At 39.8% G+C, this 17,888-nt stretch overlaps 1 protein-coding gene and 1 long non-coding RNA gene across 2 annotated transcripts; both read right to left on the reverse strand.

Moving 5' to 3' along the window:
* Positions 1-9,006: 9,006 nt before the first annotated feature.
* On the reverse strand, positions 9,007-9,539 carry LOC145820304 (uncharacterized). Its single transcript, XM_082915485.1, has 2 exons — positions 9,289-9,539; positions 9,007-9,244 (listed from the first exon to the last, which is right to left on the reverse strand). The coding sequence occupies exons 1-2, from the start codon at positions 9,537-9,539 to the stop codon at positions 9,007-9,009; spliced, it is 489 nt and encodes a 162-aa protein (XP_082771611.1).
* A 6,011-nt stretch (positions 9,540-15,550) lies between these two features.
* Positions 15,551-16,282, reverse strand: LOC114311107 (uncharacterized). The gene is made up of 2 exons (XR_003646378.2): positions 16,100-16,282; positions 15,551-15,923 (listed from the first exon to the last, which is right to left on the reverse strand). It is a non-coding gene; the product is annotated as an uncharacterized LOC114311107 (long non-coding RNA).
* Between the last annotated feature and the right edge of the window lie 1,606 nt (positions 16,283-17,888).

Here is a 17,888-nt window from a genome sequence, read left to right on the forward strand (position 1 = left end):
AACTAGACAGGGTACCTCAGACAATTATACTTCGAGTACAGTGTAATAAGCTTACCTCAAATTTGACTTATTTCGGCTAATACTTCTTGTCAATGATCTCGAATAACTTCAACTTGTGAAATTTTTGTTCAAAAATTTTAGAAGTGTTATGTTTTTATTATAGTCTCATTTCCTGTCTCCTAATGTGAACCTAAGTCTCTTTTAAGTTCACATTAAGGACGTACCACATGTTTATAGCCAATGTCTCTCTTAGACTTTTGTGGTTCAGGTCACCATGTTTGGCTCGCTGTAGACACCCCATATTGACCGACCTTAAGACTTAGACGTCACCAATTGAGCGCTCAGTGATGTTGCATGTTGTGCTCGTTCTGAGGTTTCAGAGTCTCGGCTGCGAGCCTTGCCTCCAGACTTCGGAGCTCTTTTGTGCCTTGCCTCGGTTTGCGAACCGAGTCTTGTTTTCTCCGTTTTCTCTTTCCGAAGGAAGGGAGAGGTCTCGTAAACCATCTCTCAGTGGCCGTTGGCTATGTTTCGTGGTTGTAGGCCGTTTTTCCCATTTGGAGCTCGGTTTTCGGTTTTCAGAGCGGTCGACCGTGTGCCTCGGTTCGGGACCGCTTAACTACCTCCGTTTGCTCTGGTTTTTAGCACACACCTTATTTCCTCCCTTTAGAGGGACACTGTGGCCCGGGAGACCACCTTCGTGGTCATACGCCACTTCCGGTGCCCAACAGCCTGTTTACGGGGCCCCGAACCGCGCGTTTTAGCCCCCGAACCTTCGTTTTACATCCATTTTGGTCCGTTTTTGGTAGGGACCCTATTTTCACTGTTAGGGAGGTGGTAGGATGGTGGCCGGCCACCTCTTCCCCTAGAAAGCCAGTTTCCTCATTTTCTCTCTCCAAAAGTCGGTTTTTCTGACAGAAAGCTGGTTTTTCTCACTTTGGAGCGACATTTTCTAGCTTTTCATACCACCACTATGTTCTACTCATCTGGGAGGCCACCTTTCTGGGTAGGCCGACCAGCAATTTTTCTTGACCCTTTTGACCCCTGGTCGGCCGACCATAGGGAGTGGCCGGCCGGCCACCTTAGCTGGTCGGCCAGCTTTATGCTTTTTGCTCTTCTCAAGTGTAACACAACTGTGCTAGCTGTGAAGCACTTGACCCACTGTCCGAGATTTTGAGCCTCTTTTTGATCATTTTTAATTGGTTTTGCCCCCCTTGCTTAACTTCTTGGAGAAGCTTGACTCTTTTGTCAAGCTTCTTGAGGAAGCTTGACTATTTTGGTCTAGCTTCCTCAAGAAGCTGGACCTTTTTGGTTAAAGCTTCTTTGAGAAGCTTTGACCCCCTCTCTTGGCTTCTCCAAGAAGCCTTACTTCTCTTCCTCTATATAACCAACCCCCCACCTTATTTTGCAAGGGTTAGAAAAATTTGGCCAAGGCACATGCACTCCACCCTCCATAGCCTTCTTCTCCAAAGCTCCAAACCCTAATTTTCTTGGCCATTTACACTACACCTCTAAGGCTAACACCTCCATCATCCATTCCAGCACCTTAGAAGTCATTTGCAGAGGTTGAAAGTTCACCAACTTGGTCCAAAAGCTGCTGGAGGTCGGCTCTTCAAGGGTAAGTGCCTATTTCCCCTAAATTCACATTTTTTTGCATGATTGGTTAGCCTTATTTGCAAGCATTTCTGGGCTTCGACCCAAACTGTAAAGTGTCTTATTTTGATCCCCTCTTCAACTTTGTTTAAGGGCACTTTGCTGTTTGAGGTTATTTACTTCCCCTTATCCTCTATCTCTCTTTTAGGGCTATTTTTGCATCCTATTTTAGCCTTACTTGTGGGCATTTTCGAGATTTTCTATAAACTGAAAAAGTTCTTATTTTGAGATCCTCTTCAAGTTTTGTTAAGGTCCCATTTATGTTTGGGGTCATCTCCCCCCTATGCATGCTTCATCCCTTCATGATTAAGGCTATGCATTAGAGCACTTGCATTGGCCATGGTTTGGCCTCTTAGCCACTGAAGTTCAGTGGATTTTCAGTGGCTTGATACATTTTTGAGGGCCAAAATTAGAGGGGGGTGACCCCCTCTCTTCTTGTCTTGTTTGGGGGTCTTTTAGGCCTTCCAAAGGGGCTCTATTTTGCATGTATTGAAGTCTCCCTTTTGATCATATTTTATGTCTACAATGCATGTGTAGAACAATTCCATTCAAGGCCTTTTGAAGGGGCCTTTCTTTGCATGCTTCCTTGATTGATTTCAGGGCCAATTTTATGAGTTTTAGGGCTGCCATAACTCATTTCCAGAGTTGGTTTTTCCATGCTAAGTGTCTATCTTATATGTGCTTAACAATCCCTTAAATGGCCTTCCAAAGAAACCCCTCATTTTTGCATGCATTGGTTGCATTTCAGTGATTATTTGGGCATATTTTGGCATGTTTTATTCACTATTTTTGGCTGGTTTGGTGAGTTCTCATTTGCTTCATATACATGCCATGTAAACCATGCTTGCTAGCCAATGTTGCATGCTATTTTAGTCTATCATGTTAGCATATTTTGGCCATGCTCTAAACTAGAAATGTGCATGTTTTGGGACTGTCTTGGCTCTGTCTTTTGACTTCATGATCAAATAATGCTTGCTTTGTATACTTGTGGTTCAATGCATTGGACTAGTTTTGAGTTTCAGGGCTTATTCCATGCATCGGGTGCCATATTTCCATGTTTCAGTGCTGAAAATTACATGTTTGAATGCCATGCTTCATCCTTACCATGCTTTGGTAGAGTGGCATTCAATGCCTTAGGTTCGGTCCTCGGTTTGCGTGCATGTGTGCACGCATTTCGGTCATCTCATTTTCATCTTATGGCCATTGATGTGAGTGTGGCTGAGGTCCGCTCATGTTGGTGTAAGTCCATTATGCATTGTGTATGCCTTTTCAATTCATAGCATTGCGTATACTAGGTTGCATGTTAGAGCATTGTGTATGCCATGTTACATTGCATTATGTATGCCATCTCATTTGCATTGTGTTTGGGATAGGAGTTGGCCCAAGCACGGGAAACGAGGGACGTTTCGTACTCCGAGTGACGGAACGTGTCTCAATTCCCTGTTACCGACACTTCGGATTACCCATGATGGAGTTTAGGTCTTGTTGTGTTTTCATGTGCATTCATTTCATATTGAGTCGTGCAATTCAGCTCCTCGGCCATCATGCATCGATATGCGTGATTGGTGGCACGAGGATCGAGGACTACACTCCTTGAAGAGTAGTCATGCATACATATGTGAAATACTTTGCCATGCCCCTTTGTTGCTCTCTGTTGCAGTAAATCAGAAATCAGCGGCCTTCTGGAGCGTTGCGCAATATTCTGGCATTAATTGCAAACAGAGGCAAATCGGGGCACCGCAATGGATTTCCGTGTCGGGCAACTCGAGCATGCATCATTCATCATTTGGAACAAAGCTGAGGCGGTCCATAGATTTGCGTGCCAATTTACCGCTTTCCTAGTTAATTTGTTAATTAATTAGGGTTTTGTAATATTTAATTATTCATTTCGGACTGTATTATTCTTTTGGACCCTCCGAGCGAGGGCAATGCTGTAATAAGTGTGCGTGAGTGTGATGTATGTCTTCCAACCCCACGTCTTTCTCCCTTTTATTTACCAGCTTATGATGGTTAGATTAGGGCATGTTTCAATTAGCATACAGTATGATAGCATGTTTGCATTCATTCATCTGTCTTGCATGCACTGGGCTCGGCGCATCATACTAACTGCATTTGTATTTTAAATTCCAAATTGAATATGTGCTAGCTGTAGCATAATCATATGCCACGTTTAGAATAGTCGAGTCTATCTTAGTTGCATTTTGCATGTGTTGCATTAGGCATTTCAGGATAGTTAGGATCATGCATTGATTTCTAACATAGTTTCTGTTTTGGCTTGGAGTACTCGGTAAGTTTTATGCTTTAGCATCCTTGCATGCGTGTGAGTGACTGCCATGATAGCATGCTTACCATGAGGCTACGTGCTTATGTGATATAACTGCCTGAATGCCTGTGGGTGAAGGTTGAGTTATCCGAATTGGAACAATTCATTAAATGCGAGTTTTAAGCCCACTAGATAGTGGCAAATCATCTTGTTTTCTAAGCCCACTTGAGGGTGGCAAAATCTGCATTTTAAGCCTACTTGCGAGTAGCAAACCATTTTCAAATAAACAAACATGAAATGTTTTGTTCCAATTCAGGCGACCCAGTCTATACTTGTATGCTGTGCGCATCACATAGTAAATCTAGGCTAATAACCGGAATAAGAATGCATAATGTTTTCAAAACTAGATATCATGGTTAGTAGAGGCCGATCTTTGATCGGGCGAGCGGGGGTGCTCACGAAGTGACCTTTCCCAATCGTACCCAAGTTCCCGAGCCGAGGCAACTTTTGTGATGACGGACACGTGGCCTTAGGTAACGAGTCAGGGTTTCCTAAATTTCCCAAAATAAAATATTTAGGTGGCGACTCTGTATCTGGCAAAGCAGTCCATGTTTGGCACTTCTTTCAAAAAAATCTGTTTTTCAAAAACGATTTGCCGAATTTGGACTCTTTGATGATTTCATCGGTCTTGCATTGCACTCTGTGAGATTAGATACAGGACCGTGACATTGAGTCCTGAACTGTAGTGAGCCCAATGAACAAAACGGGGGGGATTTCCCTCCCGGGACGTTCGGGGACGTCTACACTCGCCCAAACAAAGCATTTAAGGTTGAACCCTAGTGTACTAAGAGTACCATTCTCCGCGACTTTGCTTTCAAACCGACCATATCATGGCCAGCTTTGTCATGTTTCATGCCGAAGCATCGCAAACTTAGTTTAGCTCTACCAAATGGTAAGTCTAAGTTATTCGTCATGTTCCATACTAAAACATCGCAAACTTAGTTCAACTCTAACATATGACAAGTCTTAGTTCAACTCTACCATATGGCAGGTCTAAGTTATTCGTCATGTTTCATATTGAAACATCGTAAATTATTTCAACTCTACAATATGACAAGTCTTAGTTCAACTCTACCATATGGCAAGTCTAAGTTATTTGTCATGTTCACTATGGGAATATCGTCATAAACTGTTCAATCCTATCAAACAAGTTTCAACAATAATTCATAAAAACAATGTAGAACTAGCATTTTATTAATACTTTAGCTAATAAAATCTTTACATATATCTCAATTCTTTCACCCACTTTTCCTTGGCTGCTTTCAACCTCTTCTTGATCCCATCCAAGATGGTCTTGTTGGATGTCTCTGCTTGACCATTGCTCTGGGAGAAGCTGGGGATAGAATAATAGTTTTTGATATTATATTTTGCACAGAAACTTTTGATCAGCTTACTGTCAAACTAGGTGCCATAGTCTACCACAATGGCTTTTGGAATCCCAAACCTAGGGATTATGTTCTTCCAGATGAAGTTCTTCACATCCACATCTCGGATTTTGGCTAAGGGTTCAGCCTCGACCCACTTTATGAAGTAGTCAGTTGCCACTAGCAGTAACTTCCTTTGTCCTGTCGCCTGGGGCAATTGCCCAACAAGATTCATACCCTACTGGGCAAATGACCACGGATTGGTTATTGGATTCAAATCTGCAGTTGGTTGGCGTATCAAAGGTGCAAACCTTTGACACTTTTTGCACTTCCTCACATAGGGTTCAACATCCTTCTGCATGTAGGGCCACCAGTACCCCTGCGATATGGCCCTATGAGCAAGGGATTTGCCCCCAGCATGGCTTCCGCATACAACTTCATGGATCTTGTACAACAAATCCTTTACCTGGGATGGATGCACACATCTCAAAAGGGGTCGAATGAAGGACCTTCTGTAGAAATGGCCTTCTACTGACAGACAGAACCTGGCCGACTTCAATTTGATTTTGTGAGCTTCTTTTTTATTTGTTGGTAGCTTGCCATCTCTGAGAAACACAACTATGACGTCCATCCAGCTGGGATCCATCTCTACACACATTACTTCGTATTCTGTGATGAGGGGTTCTATACTTGGGCCTAACAGATAATCCACCATTATTGTCTTGGCCTCACCTGATTTCATCATGTTAGCTAGGTTAGCCAAGGCATTGGCATGACTATTATCATCTCGGCTAACTTGTTGTAGCCGGCAATTCTCGAACAGTGTTAGCAGCCTGACAACCTCCTTGACATAGGCTATCATCCTTTCATTTCGGGTTGCATACTCGCCCCCAAACGAATAGACTGTTCTATCATTCGCCCATCTGGCAAAACCAACACTACTCTTGCCCTTACTCCCTGCCGGTTGGAGCTGCCGTCGACGAAGAGCCGGAAGGAGTCTTCGATGTAGATATCGCAGGAGGCTTTGCCTTCTCCTTCTGTACTGCTGGTGAGGGGTTCTTTGGCCCCAATTGGGTTTTTTCTTGCTCTTCTGGACATCCTAAGCCGCGGCTCACCGGAGCTCGCCTTGGGATCACGTCAGGAGTGAACTCGGCCAAAACCTGGCCTTTGATTGCTGTTCTAGGCCTGAATTTCAAGTCGTATTGGCCCAGTACCACTGCCCATTGGGCTACTCTGCCTGTCAGATCTCCGTGCTACAACAGAGACTTTAGGGAATGCTCCGTTAATACCACAATCTTGTGGGCTTGAAAATAATGGTTCAATTTTTTCGACGCCATCACCAAGGCTAGTGTCAATTTCTCCAGAGGTAGGTACCTGGTTTTTGCTCCTGTTAGGGTCTTGCTAACATAGTACACTACCTTTTGCTCTCCTTCTTCTTCTCGAATTACCACCACACTCACGGTGTGGTCTGAAATAGCCAGGTATAGGAATAGTTCTTCTCCTGGTACCAGGTTCGACAGCACCGGTGAGGTTGTCAAGTATCTGTTCAAGTCGATCAAAGTGACTTTGCATTTCTCTATCCACAGAAAATTTGTGGCTTTCTTCAACAAACTAACAAACGGTTTGTACTTGTCTGAACTTCGGCTAATGAACCTGTTTAAGGCCGCAGCTCTCCCAGTCAACATCTGTACTTGCTTGGCTATTGTCGGGCTCTTCAAGTCAAGGATGGCCTTGATCTGATCTAAGTTTGCTTCAATGCCCCTCTTTTTGACCAAGTATCCCAGGAACTTACCGGATCTAACTCTAAATGCACATTTTGAGGCATTGAGTTGAAGGCGATATGATCTCAGGATGTCAAAGACTGCATTCAAGTTGACCAGATGGTTCTCAGGTTCTTTGGTTTTCACAACCATATCATCTATGTAAACCTCTACTGTCTTCCTAATCAGCTGCTTGAACATCTTGGTGACCAGTATCTAGTAAGTCACTCCTGCATTCTTCAACCTGAAAGGTATTACTCTATAATAATATAGCCCTTTTGGGGTGATGAATGTCATCTCCTCTTCGTTTAGGGGATACATCGCTATTTGGTGGTATCCTTTGTAGACATCCAACAAGCTTATCTTCCCATGCCCTGATGTGGCATTCATCAGCTGATCGATCTTAGGTAGAAGGAAGCTGTCTTTAGGGCAAGCCTTATTCAGGCTGGTGAAGTCTACACAAACCCTTTATTTGCCGTTCTTCTTTTTCACTACCACTATGTTGGATAGCTAAGTAGGGTAGTTCACCTCTCAGATGGCCTGTGCTTCTAACAGCTTGTCCACTTCCTTCTCGACTACCTCTATATGTATCAATGTCGGCCTTCTTGCTTGCTGGATGACGGGTTTAGCCGACTTGTCCACGTTGAGCCTATGACAAGTGACCTCGAGGTCAATGCCAGACATCTCATAGGACGTCCAGTCAAACACTTCTATGTTTGTTCGCAGGAAAGTCTCCAACTCCTTTTCCTCCTCCTTAGCTAAGCTTGAGCCGAGAAGGAAGAAGCGCTCATTGTCACCTTCTTGGACCAGAATCCTCTTTAATGGTTCTTCACTCTTCTCAAAAAGTTCTTTTCCAACATCATCCAAGACCTCATGGTCTTCGCTTTTAATTTCTGCACTTTCTGCCTCCTTTACATTACAAGTGTACTTCATTGTTGCCATAGAGCAATTCTTTGCCTGTACTTGGTCCCCCTTCACTTCTTTAATCCCCTAATCTGTTGGGAATCGCAACAGTTGCTGCAGCGTGGAGGGAACAACCCTCATTGCATGCAACCAAGGTTGTCCTACAATGATATCGTACGGGGAGGGAGTATCTATCATAGTGAACTCAGTTGTTACCTTTTTGCTTCTTACCTGCACTTATAGGTTCATCGTTTCTAGAGGCCATGTCAGGATCCCGTTGAATCCGACCATGGGGTTATCGAACTGCTCTAGATCATCTGGGTGAAGGCCAAGCTCCTTGTAACATCTGACATACATGATATCACAATAGCTACTTTGGTCGATTAGTATGCGCCTTACCTGACATTCTCCAATCTTTAAAGTTATCACTAAGGCATCGTTAAGTGCTGCACCATATCCAGGTCTACCTTAGTAAAAGAAACCATTAGTCCCTGGTATTCATTTGTCTTGGGCTTCTTTTGCTGGATCTAATGCACATGTTGTAGGTGCCTTACTCTTTGGGTCTCCCATCGTACTACATTCTCATTGACCTTCGAGTGAATCACATTGATTACACGAGGTCCATCTACTTGTTGCGGTGGCGGTGGTTACTGTCGGTGCCTGGGGAAGCCTTGCATGCTCTTCCTTTATCTTGGCTTCATCTACTAGGACTCTCAGGTGACCCTGTTTGACTAGATCTTCTAGATGCGATTTCAGAGCCTTCCATCCTTGAGCCAAGTGCCCATCCTCATTATGGTAAGCACAATGCTTCCTAATGCTTCTTTCCATAAACTCGCCAAGGATCTTCTCCGGTGCTCTGTAATATGGCTGGTTCTTGATCCTTTCTAAAAATTTGTAGATCGGGATCTTGAACACGGTAGTGACTGTCTGTACTGCCCTCAACCCTGTTTCCCGCTTGTTAACACCGACGTTACCTCGACCTCGCTTTCAGCAAGCCATTTCTCTTTTATTGCTTTGGTGTCTTCGTTCCTTGTGTGTCCTCTTCTGCTCTGACATACTTCTCAATCCGTGCCATGAGCTCCCCCATACTTTTTGGTAGGGTTTTTACAAGTGATTTTTGAAGTGGACATTCATCATCCAGGCCATTCTTAAAAGATACAACCGCCAACTCCTGATTACAAGACGGAATTCGGTTGAACACCTCATAATATTTCTTAGCATAAGCCTTAAGGCTTTCACCATCGCTAATGTTCAAAGCTTTAGTGGCTGCAATTTGTTCGTAACAAACCTGGCCACAAACATCTCAGCTAGGCCTTTCCAACTCTTCACAGTTCCTTTCGGCAATTTATAAAACCAATCAGATGCTATTTCCCTAAAGGATGAGGGAAATACCTTGCATAACAGCTGCTTATTCTCGCTCCACAAAGCCATTGAATTTAAATACAAACCAATATAAAAGTTTGGATCAGACTTACAGTCATAAATCTGGAAACTCGGCATGTGGAATCTCTTTGGGGCCTCAAACATATCCAACTCCATCGAGAACGGCATCCTCGGCTTGATGGAGGATGTGATTTCGGCGTTGAGTCGTTTCCTTTGGAGGTAATCTCTTAAATCCTTCTTTATTCGACCGGGAGCAACGTTATCAATAGATTTCAGCCTTTTTGGCGAGCTACTCCCAGTGTAATTATGCGTCCATTTGGACTTCCCTTCCTCCACTGTATCAAAATAGAGGCCCTTCCCTTGGATATGCTGAGATTCTTTGACATAGGTCTCCTTGGTTCGCGGTGTCTTCTGCGACTCACCACGTATAGACTCTGTCTGCCCGATATCCCATGATGGCCGATGTGAGTGCTCCTATCCATTGCCATGCTGTGGGACTACTGGGACTGTTTTCTGTCCTCCTTTTTGGGCATCAATTTTAGCCGTTGGTGCCAGCGTATCCTACAATGGGAATGGTGGTTACATCACGTTGTTTTGCATCATAAAGTTAACTATCGATTGTAGGTCTGCCAACTTGTTTGTCATTCATTTCATCTCGCCGCCATTCCTCAGGCATTTATCCTTCTATACCTGGAGGTCGCTTTCATTATAATACTTATCTCGGCCACCTTTTTTTGGGGCGTTACGCTTTTTGACGACGTCCTTCTCCCTTGGATTCGGATCTTGTGCTCTTTCGTTACTGTTTTCTTCCTTGACATTAGAATCTACATGCTCCCCACTTTCACTGTGGATATCGTCTCCAATCTTTTATTCCTGCCCATTATTGGTTATCTATTCTCCTTAAGTTCCCACAGATAGTGCCAAATTATGGGTGTTGATTTTTGACCACACAACCAAACGAGGAACTCAGCTGGAGAGCACCGGCAGAATAGATTAAGCTGAATCACTTGTAACAAGAAGATGAGAATTTCGCAGTGGTTCGTTCACCTGGGGACACTCCAACGATCAAGTCAGTAAACAATATCTCTCACAGATAGCAAATAGTACTTAAACTCACTAGAAAGAATTTACCTTTGACCTACGAAGGTGCCTTGCTTTTATAATCAGTAGTGACCTGATCCCTTTAGAAGCCTCACTTCAATAGACTCAGGCTTAATGCTCATCCTGGATACTTAGCTAGATAAAAATAAACTCTCATTGAGCCTTATTTTTATCCAGATTGAGATCTTCTCCTATTCTAGGACTCTAGTCCCTTATCTACTTATCTCGGATTCCGACATCTCCGCAAATAATTTCGGCCTAGCAGAGATCATCTCGGCAGCTTACCAGGCCACGTGGCATTTCGCCTGACCTTTCGGCGTCACCTTAGCCACATACTATCATTCACAAAATACTTTTCCACAGTGACCATTATTTTTTTAAAAAATTCTAATTTATTGTAGCTGCAAATATAATGTCTAGAACTCTTATTGCTATTCCTCATTATCTTAAATTGGGTAGATAGAAAGTGACGGGAAATAATATTTTTTTTTCCCTTTGAGTTTGTTTAATATGAGTGAGTCGGAAACTGAATAAATTATTTCTTTTTATAATTCATATCAACATGATAACTTGATTTCTGCTTTATTGCAAATAATATATTTTTTTCCCACGTTGAAATAATCAACCGTTATAACTTGGATGAATTATATTTTTCACCATTCAACTTTCATTCAAATTTTAATTTGTTTAATAGGGAGTCACTGTAACTTCCTTTTATATATATACACATTTATGATTTTTATTTTTTTTAAATTTATAATTAAGAATTATATTTTAATAAAATATAAAAAAAATAAAAAGTTTGTTAATAGCATAGGGAAAGAATATGGAGTCTGCTAAAAAAAGTAAATGAAAAAGTAATTTCTAAAATATACAATAAATTTTTTAATAATATTTTAAGATAAAATTTAGGTAAATTTGGGGATGCTCTTAATTATTGCAAAGTGCTCAAAATTTGACTCTAGTTTCAATGTAGTTTACGTGACATTCACCGTTAAAAAAAAAGAAAAAGAAAAGCTCACGTGATGATCACAAAAGAACATTTAAAAGTGTTACTATTAGTACCGTATCTATTATTTTAGATCTCTTATTTTTTAATTTTTTTATTATAATAATATTTTTAAATAAAATTATTAAAAATAACATTAATAATTTTGAGACAGTTCAAATCACAATTAAGCACACGCACCCACTACATAATGAGTTAGGGTTTATAAGAGCACCCACGTCTATTACCACCTATCCATCTTTTTCAAATCTCACCTTCAAAACCTACCTACCCTCAAAATCTTGAAAACTCTTTGGTGGCAATATTTTGGTGGCAACAGTTGCAATCATTTGATTATATATATTTCTCCAGCAATAATAATGAGTGAAAGTTTTTTTGATAATCACAACTCCATGAGACGAGAGGAGTACAATAATAAAAACTTAGAATAAGTCATAACTTTGATGGTGTTCTTAGCTCAGAGGAGATTGACCTTATAAGAGTAAGTTTCTGAAAAAAAAATGGCAAAAATAATAAAAACTATTCGTCATTTTTTTAGGACTGAATTCCGAAACATGACCGAAATTCGGAAATACAGGCCCGAACATTGTTTATTTGTTCCAAAACAGGTAACCGAATATTTCTTATTTGTTCAGGAATAGATAACCGAAATTGCAGAAACAGACAAATAAAAGAGGTCGGACCACCATTGGGTGGTCGACTGAAGGCTCGACCGGTGACTGAAATCTTGTCCAGTTTTGCTCACACAGAGAGTATACAAGTATAGTGAGGTCATAAATGAATGATAGAAAACCAACTATAGAAGTATGAAAGTAGACTATGTTGTGTGTGTGAAAAGAGATAATAGAAAAAAAAAATCAAAAAGATTGACAAATCATGTAATGAAGCAGAGAAAAAATTTCTTAATCACTACAAATTTTTTCCATTAGTTTTGGGAGGTTCCACCATCGTAGTTTTTTTTAGGATTTTGAGAGAGAAGTTTTTTAAGGTGTAGGGGTATGCATTTAAATGGGTGTAATGTTTTTACAAAGATAATTTTGGTATTATTTGGGGAGAAAAGAAAATTTAAGAATGGTGCTATTAGCGCCCCATGAATTATTTTGGATCCCCACGTATAAATTTTGAAACTCTTAGGGTGTGTTTGGTAACGTTTACGTTTTCAGTTTATATTTACAAAAATTTTATAAACTGATTTTTGTTTACTTTTTGTTTATTTTTAGAAAAACATAAACTACAAACGCGTTTGGTAATTGACAAAATGTTTAAAAAAATTTAAAAATATAAAAAAGAGTGAGAAATGGCAAGTGGTGGCAAGTGGCGGCGGAAGATGGTGATAGAAAGTGGCGACGGTGGGTGGTGGGTAGTTAGTGGTGGTGGGTGGTGGCGGGTGGATGGGTGACGGTGGCGGGTGGTGGGTGGTAGCGAGTGGGTGGTGGTGGTGGTGGGTGGTGGTGGCAGGTGGGTGGCGAATGGCGGGTAGTGGTGGGTGTGAGTGGTGGTGGTGGTGGGTAGGTGGCGGGTGGTGGTGGTGGGTGGTTCAGTGGGCGACAGTGGCGGGTGGTGGATGGTAGCGAGTCGGTGGTAGCGAGTGGGTGGTGGTGGTGGTGGTGGCAGGTGGATGGCGGATGGCAGGTAGTGGTGGGTGGTAGCGGGTGGTGATAGTGGGTGGGTGGGTGATAGTGGCGGGTGGCGGGTGGTAGTGTGTGGGTGGTGGTGGTGGTGGCGGGTGGCGGGTGGTGGTGGCAGGTGGGTGGCGGGTAGGTGACGGGTGGTGGTGGTGGTGAGTGCGTGGGTGGGTGACAGTGGCGAGTGGTAGATGGTAGCGAGTGGGTAGTAGTGGTGGTGGTAGTGGGTAGTGGGTGGTGGGTGGTGGGTGGTGGTGGCAGTTGGGTAGCGGGTGGGTGGTGGATGATGGTGGTGGTGGTGGTGGCGGGTGGGTGGCAGGTGGCTGGTGGTGGTGGGTGGTGGCAGGTGGTGGATGATGAGAGCAGGTGGGTGGTGAGTGGTGGTGGCAAGTAGGTGGCGGGTGGTGGTGGTGGGCGGTAGATGGTAGTGGCGGGTGGATGGCAGGTGGGTGGTGGGTGGTGGTAGTGGTGGCGGCGGCGAGGGGTGAGTGGTGGATGGTGGTGGGTGGTGGTGGCAGGTGGGTGGTGAGTGATGGTGGCAGGTGGTGGTGGGGAGTGAGTGGTGGGTGGCGGTGGTGGAAGACGATGGTAGAAAATGGTGACGGGTGGTGGCTAGTGTTGGGTGGTAAAAAAAAAAAAAAACTAAAAACTCAAAACGGAAACACATTTTTTGTGTTTTCATTTTTGGCCAAATTTATAAATTGAGACCACTGATTTATAAATCAAAAATTTTACTAAACAAGTTTTTATTTGAGTTTTTTAAAATTTTGTAAATATAAACAGAAAACTGAAAACGTAAGTGTTACCAAACGGCACCTTAAAATTTATTTCCCTCTCCAATTAATACAAAAATTATCTTTGTGAAAACATTTCACCCAAAAAAACCCTAATAAAGCCCACAAAGAAGAAGAAGAAGAAGATGCAATGTGATTACTATCTTTTCTATCTCATTTACTATTGTCGCAGTTGGTATGCTCTCTCTCTCTCTCTATATATATAAATATATATATGCACATAATTTCATAATCTTCTCATAATAGTTTTTTCTTTTACAGAAAAAAATTATAATAATTGATTTAGTTTTCTCAGTAAAACAGGTCTGAACCTATGAATAATGTTCGGTTACTTGTTTCCAAACAAATAATAAATGTTCAATTACCGGTTCCCGAACAAATAAATAATGTTCGGGTCTGTGTTCCCGAATTTCGGTCATTTGTTCGGGAGTTCAGTCTCGAAAAAATGATGAACATATTTTATTATTTTTGTCATTTTTTTTAAGAAACATACCCTTACAAGGCCAATCTCTTTTGAACTAAGAATAATATCAAAATTATGAACCTCCTCTAAATTTATTGTTGTACTTCTCTCGTTTTATGGAGTTGTGGTTCCCAGACAAACTTCCACTCATTGTCATTGCCAAAGAAATGTAAATAATCAAATGGTTGCCACCGTTATTATCGAAATATTGCCGTCAAAAGGTTTTGAGGGTGGAAAGATTTTGAAGGTGTGATTTGGGAAAGATGGATGGGTGGTGATGGAGGTGTGTGCTCTCATAAACTCTAATTCATGATATAGTGGGTGTATAGGTTTAATTGTGAGATGGGGTGCCTCAAAATTAATGATGTACCTTGTAACAATTTTATTTGAGGTTATTATCGTAGTAAGAAAAAGTTAAAAATTGAGGGGTTCAAAATAATTTATAAAAAGTTAATAGCAGCATTCAAATTTAAAGGTTTTACAATTTATAAGTAAGAGTCTAAAAAAAATAGTAAGTCCAAAATAATTGATAGAATACTAATAGCAGCACTCCATTTTAAGGATATTATGAAAAAAAAAAAAAAAAAGATTATACTTTCACCCTAACGTTTCATTCACATTTCATTTTCGTCTTCATGTTTCAACTCTTATTAAAATTTAAATAGCAATGTAAAAATAAATGACTAAAGTAAAATTTTGATAAAAGTTAGATAATGAAAAATGTAATTTACTTTCATCTTAATGAAATGCATATTATAATTTTTGTTTTTTTGTTTTGTTTTTCACTTAACTTTATCATTTTTTACTTTTCATTGTGTTTTTTTCCCTTTAATTAATTAAACATACATAAATAAATCAATCAATCTAAAAAAAAATAAAAAAATAAAAAAAACATTGGTGTAGTAATCAAAATGAAGAATAAAACAAGAAGCTTAAATTAAAGTTTGGCCTACATGAAATTATCTCATGGTCATATCGATTACTTATTTTCTGTACTTTTATTTTCTTGAATAATATAACTAAATATTTGCACTAATAACTAACAATTACAGAAATGATTTTATTCAATTTTATAAATAAAGCTATATATCATCGAAATAGTTCACCAAAACTTTTTACCTCCTATGTGAATTATCTAAATTTTTATATGATACGGCAAAACTATATTTACTAAATATTACGGATCTTATATATATATGACTTTCATTGAATTAAACCTAATTTATGCACATGTACTGTTTAACTCACAGTAAGCTTTCCAAGAGGAAAACCTTTCACAATTATTTTTCCTTCATCCCAAACAGCCCCAAGTCTAACTAAAACAGATATATCAAATTACATATTCTATACCAACCTCCCAAAATTTTTTGACTAATTAATTTAAAAAATATATATAGAATCAGTTATGAATAGGAGGCTTCTTTCTTGCAGGAGTGTAGTCCATTGTCATCAAGTCTTGGTCGTCCCGTAACCCCTTTTCTTTTGTCTTAAGTTTAACATCCTCACCCTTTTCAGCTTCATAAGTAGTTTCTGTATAAAATCTTCTTGCTGCATTAACAATCATAAAATTAAAATGAAAAAAAATAAAAAAAAAAAACCCAGAAAGAAAAATGAAAAAAAGAAGAAGGTATAGCTTCTATGAATCTCCATTTGGGATTTGTATATATGAGATCTTTTGGAGATGATAATTGAAGAGAGAGATACATAAGAAATAAGCTTTATACCTGTAGCTGTGATGGAGGATATAAAGCAAAGCAAGAAAAAAGCCACCAGAACAAGGCGCTTGCATGGCAACACACCCATCTTAATTAATTTTGGTTTAGAATTTGAGTCTCTCTCTCCCTCTCTCTCTCTAGATTGATTGATCTTTCTCTCTCTATCTTTCTCTGCTTGTGTGTGTGTGTAGCTTCTCTACAAGGACTTGAGCATTCTTTTCTTATATAGACAGACAGTAGGGTAGAAGATGTTAATCATGTCGTAACCCTAACCCTAATAAGTAGTAATGCCATGGCCCTCATGGGGGGGTCATACACAGTCCACATCAATGTTTTTGGAGTCTTGCATCAGAAATTCTTGCATGATGTGCTAACTGTATGTTATGGTAAAAGACCACAAATCAAAATACCCTGTTATTACAGTTCTTTGTTGAAGATGAAAGTGATCTGAAAGTAGAGGAAAGAGGAAAAAAAATATGAGTTTGTTTAGTATAAAAGTGGTGAAAGTTAGAAGAAAATTATTTTTATTAGCATTGTAACTAACTTTTTAATTTCTTGTAAAAAATACAAGAAAATATGAATGTGTCCATACAAGTAGTTGAAAAAAACAAAAAAATTAAAAAGTAATGAAAACTTGTCACGAAAAAAAAAAGAAAGAGTAATGAAAGTTTGAAAAGAAAAAGAGAGAATGAGGATCATTTATTTATTTATTTATGATCAGCGGAGAAGGAAACTCATTTAATTTTGATAGCAACTCAAGTCTTGTAGAACGTGAAGACTGGACATTTAAATCAAAATATGTAGGACTAAGATATTTTTACTCAAGTTCTATATGTATTTTTGTATGATTTTATCAACTAGGGAAAAAAATACAAATTTATAAGAAAATAAAAACGTAACAGCCATAACAATTATAAAGACGCTGTAATTTTACGGCCTTTACATAATAGTGGCGGTTGTTACAATTTTGAATTTTTATCACACCGCTATAACGGCCATAATGGATGGCAATAATCACCATTACCATTACGTAATGTAGCGGTTGCAACCGGTTTTAAAATCATATGTGCGGATGTTGGATCACGATCATGAGTTTGCCTGGAATATGGATGTAAGTTAGAAGTGCTTATTTAACGGTTGAACCAGAACTATTTTGTTGTAACGGTTGAACCCTTTAATTTGTTGCAAGTCTGAGTGGCATTTTCTATTGTAATGCATGTTGATTTATTTTGCATTGTTTGTTATATATTCATACCACATAGATGATGAATATAGAATGTACCTAATAAAGAGAAACTCATGTTTTGAATGACATCCATATGTTCATCTTTATAGAGAGTGGTTTATGTGTTTTTTCTCCTGTCTATTCCACAGGTATCTTGGATTACTCTTGTGAGTTCTCTTCTTTTTTTTTTCTTTTTTTTTTTCCATAGGTATCTTGGATTATTCTCGTGAGTTTGGATTCTAAAAATCCAAGTGTAACAAAAAATCATAAGACCCACATATTCCCTCCACTTTGAATCCCACATTTAATAATGCAGACAAATATGTGACCTTAGATGTTGGCATGAGTTTTGATGATTTTGTGATATATACATGTATATAAAGTAGATAGTAATATTCAAAAAAGGAACCTATTATCACTTCCTATGTTTTGGCAGAAAATATTTTTAAATATTTTTTCTTATGTTTAGTTGTATTTGTAAAACTAATGTACTAAGTTATGGCCCATTATGGGAATATGGATTAAAAGTTAAAAACCAATTTTTAACTCATTTTAGGTTATATCACCTCTCAT

This window comes from Camellia sinensis, chromosome 1, assembly GCF_055761805.1.
Source record: "Camellia sinensis isolate YWXY chromosome 1, ASM5576180v1, whole genome shotgun sequence".
In the NCBI taxonomy this organism is placed as follows: domain Eukaryota; kingdom Viridiplantae; phylum Streptophyta; class Magnoliopsida; order Ericales; family Theaceae; genus Camellia; species Camellia sinensis.